The sequence below is a fragment of the Delphinapterus leucas genome, chromosome 1 (genome assembly GCF_059928025.1).
Source record: "Delphinapterus leucas isolate spDelLeu-1000000601 "Yukka" chromosome 1, BTC_Dleu_Yukka2, whole genome shotgun sequence".
NCBI lineage: Eukaryota > Metazoa > Chordata > Mammalia > Artiodactyla > Monodontidae > Delphinapterus > Delphinapterus leucas.
Window position 1 is genome coordinate 108,337,646 of NC_143129.1, and position 9,618 is coordinate 108,347,263.

Below are 9,618 nucleotides of genomic sequence, written 5' to 3' on the forward strand. Positions count from 1 at the left end.
ATACAATTATAAGATACAATTTTAGAAAAATTATACAATACAGATTAAGAGAAAAGAAAAAATAAAAGTCACACAAAATCCAGCTTCTTGGTGATCACTATTGTTAACATTTATTCTGCAAATAGGTACATGTAAATAATAATTGCATGCATATCTATTTGTTTACCACAGAAATGGCACAGGTCTATATATACCATTCCAAACCCTTTTTGTCTTCCGTCGAACAACATGTCATGACTATGTTTCCATGTGACTACATAAATCTGTGTTTACATCATCATCATTTTTGATAGGAAGCATTTCTTTTAGATATGGGTGGCTTTTGTTCATAGCTGGCCCCAAGACAACCTCATCCTTCAGAGAGAAATTTCTAGAAAGTAGGTGTTTAAGGCTGGGGTGTGCTTAGCCCATGCCTCAGTATAAGGAGACAGATCCCTTCATTTGAGCAACAGATAAGGACTTAGAGAGATTTAAAGTCCTTTTTCATTTGTAGCTCAGTGGAGTCAATTAGCTTCAAAGATCAGGGCTTATTGAGGAATTGGGTTTTCCTAAATAAATTTCCTGGGTCATGAATCATGGCAGGAAATCTAATCTCCGAGTACTCCCCCAGTGAGTTCCTCAGTTGATTGAAGCTCACGGAGGCGCAGAGGGCCTCCCAATGTTCCTTAATGAGGACCGTTAAGCAGGTGCTGGCTGCTCTGGGGTGAACAGTCTGGGGGGCTGCCAGGAAAGGGGCTGTGTTGGAAGAACAAGGGCTGTTCCCGTGGTTGGCTGGGTGTCCTTGGGCAGTGCCCCAAGCGGTCAGATAATTTGCCTTGTTAAGACCTTACCTCACTTTAATGTGAGCTAAACCTGTTTGGGCAGGAAGAGGATTTAGGTCTCCTGTTCCAGTAAGTAGCTCTCATCCTGGGCCCTGGATCTGAGAGCAGAACCACACCAATAGCCCAGGAGCCTGGCGTGAACCTGTCTGGGTTCTCCATGGAGGAAGCTCCTTGTGGGACCATGGGTCCGGGTTTACAGAACAGCCTAATTTCCAGGAGGAAATGAATCCTTCCCTGTTGTGGCCTCAGGCGGGGCTTGGTGGTAGTCTAGGAGGAGGTGAGATGCCTGACCACCCTTTGCAGGAGAGTCTGGAACCTTCCCACTGCCTTGGAAGTCTGTTCTCAACTGAAGGAATGTGCAGCCTGCCCTCCTTCTTGTTCTGTTTCTCTGTTTGCATTTTGTCCTCCTGGTGAGGGTCCCACTCCCCTGTCTGCCTTCAGGCACCCCTGGAAGAGGGGCTGGACAGATCCCCCAAGCAGCGAGGCAGAGACCTGAGCAGGAGCCCCCTGACTGACCCCTGTTCCCAGCCCCCAAGGGCAGGCTGTTAAGTCCTCCTTCCTCCCTCCAGAGTCCCCTGCCATTTCCTTATTCTCTTCCTGAACCACTGACTTCAGGGCTTTGCCAACAAATCACGCACAACTAATGTCTGTAAGAGGGAAACAAAACAAAGGCTGTTGTTACTGACTCTAAATGCAACCAGATGGGGCCACCAGAAGCCGAGAGCAGGCGCTGGGCAGCATCTGGGGCCCAAGTGCTGGTTCCCACCTGTGCACAGAGCCTGGGGTGTCAGGACAGGTGGATGGCCCTGAGCGCCTGGAGGCTGCCTGCCCAGCAGTGTGAGCCCCTCCCCAGGCTGAGCCCCTCCCACCCTGCAAAGGGGCGCCGCCTTGGCCTCACTCACCTGCTGGGCTCTGTAGAAGCTAGAAGGGAGGCCCAGCGGCCAAGGGCCTGGCCTCTGGGGATGAACTGCCTGAGTCTAATGCCACCTCCCCCTGCCTCTCGGTGTCTCTAAAAGGAGAACAATGCCATAGCCCAGGTGGTTGTGAATACCAAAGCCCTCATACCATGCCTGCCCCAGAGTGAAGCTAAGTAAGTGTTCACTAGTGTTCTGTACTGAGCCTTGGTTGAGCACCAACCGTGGGCCAAGCCAGGCCAGGTCATGGTGGGAGAGGCAGGAGCGACAGTGACACAGAAATTCAGACCACAGCCCAGGTGGGAAATGCTCTGCAGGGAAAAGCACAGGACCTGCAGGGCCTCTGAGGTAGGGTCTTAAACATAGGGGAGGGAGGGAATCAGGGTGGAGATGTCTGAGATGAGTTTTGAAGGCTGAATAGGAGTTGGCCTGATGAAGAACACAAAAGGCATCTTCCAGGTGGCAGGCAACACACACGTGCGGAGACTCAGAGGGCAAAAGCCGTGGGGGGAGGGGTTGGTTTATGGAGGATTCACCCTGTGTGGGTGGTGAAGGGCACATGGGGTCAGCTGGGGGAGGGCCTGGGGTCTTTCCTTCTTGTTTTTAAGTCTACTTTTGGGCTCGTGCCAGGTTGCTGCCTTCAAAGAACTTTGCAGTTCAGTGAGGGAGACAGGCCCGTAAGAGCACAGTGCAAATCAGAGTCCTCTGCAGAGGACAACAGACACGGATAGTGGAGCCAGGCAATCTCATTTCTATGGAGAAGGTCCCTGGCAGCTGGGAGGAGAGCAGGGCCAGGCCCCTCTCAGGGCTCCCCTGGGTCACTGCAGCAACTCCCGAGGCAATGGGATAAGGATCCAGCAGAGTTCTGAGATCCTGCAAAGCTAGGATGGCTGAGATCAGAAGAGCAGAGGGTGGCTAGAATAACTCATCGTGGGGTATTGATGTCACCCTGCACTGCCGGGTCCAGCTCATAGTAAATCCTCTACAAGTGTTCATCCCTCCTCTGCATCTCTGAGCTGCACGGCCCCAGGCTTTTCCAGGAGACCTAATCCAGGCTCTGCACTGTGACCTCACGACGCCCTTGTTCCATAGCTCAGCCTTGGGGCAAGCAGGTGTCAGCATTTCCTGGTAGTACGTCAGGAAAGTGACCAGGGGATTGCACGTTTACACTAAAGGAAAACAGACTGGAAAGGAAAACAGCTTCCAGAATAAAACTGAGTCAATGACAAGCCTTTGACTCTTGTTACACAGAGTGTGCATGAATTGGATGTGTTGGGTTTGGAGCCTCTGGCAGGACAGGTGTCTAAACAAGCAAGCAAAATGTGTGTGATTGCAGGTGGCCGGGGTGTGCATCAGGGCTGTCTTGTCATGGTCAAGGTGTAAATCTCTTTCCAGAGATCTGGCCAGAATTCTTCCCCCTTCCACGTGGCCAACGATTCACAACTTGACTTTTTTAAATAGCTGGGGTTTTAGGGCCATTTGATCCTTGGCAAAGTCTTTGAGAAAGGTGAACTTAGCCGTTGTGTTAGAGAAGGGGAAACTGAGGCCCAGAGAGCAGAGTATGAATCCTGCATCCTACTCTGGAGTCTGTGCTGGACAGTTCATCCCCGGGGCTGACAGCGGTGCCTCTGCTCAGCCACAGAAGTTAAGGGTCAAAGTTAATAATATCAGCTGAACTTCCAGATGTTTATCGTGGCCTGTTACGAAGACACTTGGACTGTTCATATACCCGGGATAATTATAGTTGAGGACAACACTGGCTCAAGGAGAGGGATTGTCCCGCGCCTGCCGCGTGTCCAGGGCTGGTTTGACCCACTGTATCTGCTAGTTGCACTGTTAGTACATCAGTGCTCTGTGAGTGTCACCAGCCCCGTTTTAGAGACGGCCTAACTCAGTTGTAGTATTTGGAGGTAGCATGTAATAACCCTAAGTGGTCAACTAATACCTGATTCCAATAAGCTGTGATCACACACTAGAATTGAGATGGGGAGAGCTGGCTGGGACAAACGAACCAGATTTCCTTTAAGGAAGGCCTCTCGGGGCGGTGGTGGGGAGAAGTGGGTGTGTTTGAGGCCTCGGGTTTCAAATCGCTATACACGTTTCTAATGGTTTCCAGACGTACACTGTGTTTCCTGAGCCCAGGAGGGGTGTAATTAAGGGTAATAGGAGCCAGCCCTGCCGTTAAGTGAGAACATGAACGGCAGAGCCTGCAGCAGAGCAGCATTTGGACGCAGCTCTGCTTTTCCACTGCAGGGGATCCGTTTGCTGTGCGCACCCACAGCCCTGCTGTTGGCAGCAAAACATCACAGCAGGATCCAGCCTGTGTTAGACAAAAGCTTGAAGAACTGTACCATTCTCTGACCAGGCAGAAACACCAAATCTGCAGAGTTTGCAGACCAATCTAGGTGCTTTCCTCCCAGGTTTTACATTCCAGTATGTGTATTAAAATCCTCCAAATATATTAAAACTGTATCCTAAGATGCCACTGCTTAAAAAGAAATGCAACAAGTCAAGTGCATCCACACTGTTCCAGTTGAGTGTATTTCTTTCCATGTGATAAATTCGTATTTGCAGCAAGCCCACGTCCTGGTCCAGTTCATTTCAACCTGTGTTCTTGACAGGTCGCGAGGATACTTGAAGTCTCTGAAGAGATGAGGAAGAACATGGGCATGAGCTCAGGGCTGGAGCTCATCACCTTGCCTTATGGCCACCAGCTGCGCCTGGACATCATCGAAAGGTGAGCGGTGCTGCTCTGCATTTATGGCACTTTCCACTCCACAGGCTGCAGAGCCACAGGTTTCAGAGCTGGGAGAGGCCGGGCACCCACCACCCCAGTTCTGCCTCGCTTGAGTGCGCGTGGCCCAGAAGCCGTAGCCAGAGAATTCCTGGAGAAGCTCAAAGAGACAGCAAAGAGGAAGTCAGGGAACAGAGAGCACGTTCCCGTCCCTGCTCCAGGAGCAGGTGGAGGAGCGGACAGACGACCCGCCTGGGAGCACAGCTCACCACGGCCCCTGCCAGCCTGGGGTGGGAGCAGTACTGCAGGCAGGCGGAGCACGGACGCCATACCACCTCCAGCCCGGCCCACTGAGCTGCGGCCCCCTTGTCTCCGGAGTTCAAGACTGCTTTAGGAATTAATTGGGAGTTTGTGGGGAAGTTGGGAAGAACAGAGTCTGAACAATGTTTTCTCTGAAGGGAGGGCAGATGGGGGATCAGAGGTCAGGGGATGACGGAACTCGGGCCCCCGGCCTCTGAAGCATTACTGCCCTCTTCTCACAAAAAGCCAGGGCCCTGGCTGTCCATTAAAACCCACTCACTTGAACATCGGATATTGAGAAATTAGAAAGATAGAAGTAGTGAGGCACGTTTTTAAGAAAAGAAGCACTAGACTAGATTCTCATATTACCATAGAAGTTGGCCTTTTCGACACAAAAGAAAAGATAGTTTTTTGTGTGTGAGACTATCTTGTTATCTTACGTTTTCTGCTTCTCCAACCAGGTTCCCAATTGCCACAACACACATGTGGTCTTTAATGGACAGCCAGGGCCCTGGCTTTTTGTGAGAAGAGGGCAGGGGTGATTCAGGGGCCGGGGGCCCGAGTGCCGTCATCCCCTGCCCATGGCTTTCCGTGATGTTCTGGGTCACAGCGCTGTCCAGTACAGCAGCTCTCTGTGATGGCAGAAATCTCATTACAGCAGCCACTAGCCACATGTTGCTACCGGGCACCTGAAATGTGGCAACTGAAGGATGCAGTGTTTTATTTTACTGTGTACTATTTTAAGTGTAAGTAGCCACACGTGGCTAGTGGACAGTGCAGTCCTAGGCTGTCAGCCCCTAGAAAGTGAACATTGTATTTTAAATAGCCTGGGAGGGTCGATAACAGCTGCTTTCAAGGTTACCTGACTATGAAGCAGATAAAATGGCTCCAATACTGCTATTGCCTTGGCTTCACAGCCACAGATGCATCCCGTAGGAAACATCGAGAGTACCAAATGGAAGACTTCTGGGAGGCAGGAGGACAGGAAATGGCCCCTGATGCCTTTGATCAGAGGCCAGGGTGGGTGCTTGTTGGCCTGTTGTTCAGTGTCTTTGGGCAATTGTAGGTCCGACTTCCGAATTTCCCTACTTTCCCTGCTCAGACTGTTCTAGATGCTAGCTCCGCTCTCCAGGCGTCCTCCTCCCTCCCCATGCCGCAGGGGCCTGGCTTCTCATTTCCACTAACTTTCCCTCCTTCCTGGTCTGGGTCCGGTGGTCATCATTTCCACAGAGACAGCTGTGCTGCCATGCGTCCCAGTTTCTCATGTGATACATTTCAGCCTGAAAACTCCCCAGTTGCAGGCCTTATTTTATCAGTGTCATTAGGTGTGTTGGGCATGGATTCTAGGCCCAGGCTGAGGTCAGCAGGCTTGAGGCTTCTCTCTGGGCTATTTTCTGACTTCCACTCTTGTCTACATCCGTTTCCTCTTTCTCCTGATTGCCGCCTGCCTGGGGTCTGGCTCCTTGGCTTGTTTCCTGTTCAGGGCTGACCTGTGGGATCTACCTGCTAGGGCTTGGAGAGCTGTTTTCTCCATTACAGTGTGTTTACTAAATAAAGGCCAAGGTTGTAGCAGTCCTGCAGGATCAAATGACATTATTGTGTTTGAGAATTGAATACAAACTACCCTTCATTTTAAACTTACCACTTCACCCATTCCAAGCCTAGCAAGCAGAGATATCCTTCGTATAACGTTTAGTGCCTCCCCCTGCCGACCCCGGGAGCTTCTGCTGTAGGGCCGCCTTGCTGAGCCGGTTTCCTCGTGGTGGTGTGTGCAGGAGGCTTGAGGCAAATGTTGGTTAAACGAATGGATATAATTACGCAAATAGCTGTTGATACAATGCCACGTCTTAAAGAAGCAGAGAGCCTGTCTTTTAGTAAGGGCCATTAAAACATAGGAAAAAACACTGAATTAAAGAATCAGTTGAAGGCAACATGGGAAGTTAGTTTACTACTAAACATCTAAAATGTTTGGCTCAACCTTAACAGTTTGCAAATGGGTAACAAAACTCTTCAATAAGTACAACAGATGATAAAAATATACTTTAAGCCTATTTTAGGATCCATTAATTAGGAAAGATAGGAAATCAGCACAAAAGATAAAGAAAAAGGAAAGAGAGGCCAACAGGCAAAAGGGACCAAGATACAGAGGGAGAGATGCACATATAGATACAATTTTAGTAACTACTATTTGCTGGGTGCTGTGGTGCCAGGCGCTTTAATTATCTTTACACACACACACAGTCTTTCTCCCGACAACCCTTGTTCCCATTTTAGAGATGAGGAAATGGGGGAGTAGAGCAGTCAGGTAACGGCCTAAGGTCACACTCAGAGCAAGCACACTGCATACCCGCATGTGCAAACACTCACAGACAGCAGAGCCCGTTACTGATTTAACAATCGTTAGAGAAACTAGTAATGCTAAGCACTAGATGAATCACACCTCTCTTTGCTCTAGAAGAGTGAGAGGGACACCAGCACACGTGGGCACAGAGAGAAGCATGGTCTTGGAGTAACATCCTTAGCTGTGAACTTTCAGGACAAGGTGGCCCAGTTTCAAAGGCAAAGTCTTATTGTTTCGACTATCGCTTTGAATCAGGACTTCACCTCCAGCACTGTACCAGCGCCTGGAGAAATTTACCTGAGGCTACTCTGGCCCAAGGCAGGAACTCCTGGTCCACAGGAGGAAGGAGAGGCGGGTTTACAGGCTGTGCTGCTGCCACCAGGAAGGAGACCTCTCTGCGACCCCATTCATATTGGTCCCATTGTCTGTAGACAAAAGACCATTCTGCTTCCTGTTTTGGGTCTGCGAGGTTGACCTGTGTAGTTCAGGATGAGAAAAGGGAGGATTGTTGGCAGATACAAGATTTCAATTTTATTAGGTCTGACCTTACAGGGATGTCCTGCTGGTCCACTGTTGAGTCTTTGTCCACATCTCCATTCCCTTTCTGGCCCCTTGACCGGAGCCACAGACACTCTGTTCTTTGCTCCTCATTTCTTTCTTTGTTCTGACATCCATGTCGTCTTCCTGAATCAAGCATGTTCTCTCATTTTTCTGTCCCTTGCATCCCCCAGTCCAGGGGGCTCAGTGGAGGTGGCCCAGGGCTTCCCTGAGGAAGGGATTCCCCAGTGTGTTGGGGGACGTGGCGTCTCCACAGACCTGTCATGGTGGAAGGTACAAGGAGCCACTTGCACTTTTGAGCAGCTTCACCCCAGGAGGGCCCTCTTCACATCCCCTGCTCCAGGGCTGAACAGCCCTGTGCTGGAGCATCTGTCCTTTTTGACTCTCCATAGGACACCCACTGAGGCCTCCCCGGGGCCCTGCTGCAGTCAACCTGATGGGGGCGATCTCTCTGTTGAAATCAGCAACCAAACCGGCTGAGCTGCCAGTACATCTCAGGGCGATAGCAGCAAACGGTGGAAAGCCAAGTCCTTTCCCTGGCCAATTTGGTTTCGTTTCCTCTTAGTCCTGTTGGCCCTGGGCCTGACTGCTGTCTTCCTCCCTCTCAGACACAACACGATGGCCATCGGCATTGCAGTGGACATTCTGGGCTGCACGGGCACTTTGGAGGACAGAGCAGCCACCCTCAATAGGATCATCCAGGTGGCAGTGGAGCTGAAAGACTCCATGGGGGACCTCTATTCTTTCTCGGCCATCATGAAGGCCTTGGAAATGCCGCAGGTAAATTCTCACTTGCTTTGTGCGGCCCTGTGGGCCTGCGTGCACTTAATGTTCTGCAAAGTGGTCTGCAAGCCCATGCTTAGCAAATCACAGATGATTTTTATTAACCTCAAAAGGTAAATCGTATCTTAGTGAAAGCTGCTTTAATTAGGGGGCAAACAAGAGCAGTGTCCCAAGTATTTTGGCTCTGTTTTTAAAAACAGCAGATAATTGCTGACAACCTACACTTTCTCTTTGATATACGATAAGAAGAGTCATCCTCAGGAACTATAGATATTCCTGAAGGACCAGTTAGGATGATCACGTCTGGCTTGGGTGTGTTGTATAAGAAAGAGACTGCTTCTGTCTGGGTCACCGGACGTGCAGGCAGTTTGGGGTAATGACTGACAAACTGGGACGTTTGGGGAACTGATCTCTAAGAATCCCTAGAGTGATTTATCTCAAAGTATGTTCCTCAGATCACCTAAAACAGACTCTGCTGTTAAAAAATTCAGATTCCTGGCCCATCTGCTGAATAACCCCCTAAGCAGAGTTTCTGAAATCGGACACTTTGAATTTATCTGCTTTGACAGACTGTTCTTAGGAGGAGGGTCAAAACTGAAAACCTGTCTTTGAAGTCAAATGGACCTCACAGAGGAAAGTGGTCCTGTTGTCTTGACTGCTAGGAGTCAGCTTTCAGACTTCCGTTGTGTTAAGCCCTAGGTACTCGGCGACTTCGAGTATGAGATCACAGTCCCACAAGCCCAGTGTGCAACCCCTAACACCAAAACCGCAGCTCATTTAGCTTGGCTGTTTCACAGCCACAGATTGTCTCTGAAATCCTGCCGGGTGCTCACTGAACATCCACCACTGCCACTGGGGCACTGTTGCTAAGTCAGGGCATGTTAGGAACATAATTTCCTTGCACGAAAGCGAGGTCACCTTTCAAACAAGAAGCTGAAAAACCTCATGCTTTCACCAGGAAATTTTGAGAGGGGTAAATTCCAATTATAATATACCAAGAGCTTCCAAAATTCTTTAGATGCACTGGAACTGTATAGGGGTGATATTTGAAATAAGCAAGTTCAGCCATATTTTCATGATATACTGACTTCTGCTATACTAACAGGAGTTATACTTTTTCATTTGGGTGTTTTTAATTTACATCATATTTATTTCCTCTTATCCAAA

At 49.7% G+C, this 9,618-nt stretch overlaps 1 protein-coding gene across 5 annotated transcripts in view; it reads left to right on the top strand.

Annotated features, from left to right (window-relative positions):
* The window catches only part of BCAR3 (BCAR3 adaptor protein, NSP family member), a 156,982-nt gene that overhangs the window by 132,478 nt on the left and 14,886 nt on the right, over positions 1–9,618 (top strand). For all 5 annotated transcript variants that reach the window (XM_022553344.3, XM_022553343.3, XM_022553342.3 and 2 more), the window contains 2 exons: positions 4,357–4,472; positions 8,277–8,448. In XM_022553344.3, the coding sequence (XP_022409052.1) occupies positions 4,357–4,472; positions 8,277–8,448 (288 nt within the window). The remainder of the gene's footprint in view (positions 1–4,356; positions 4,473–8,276; positions 8,449–9,618) is intronic.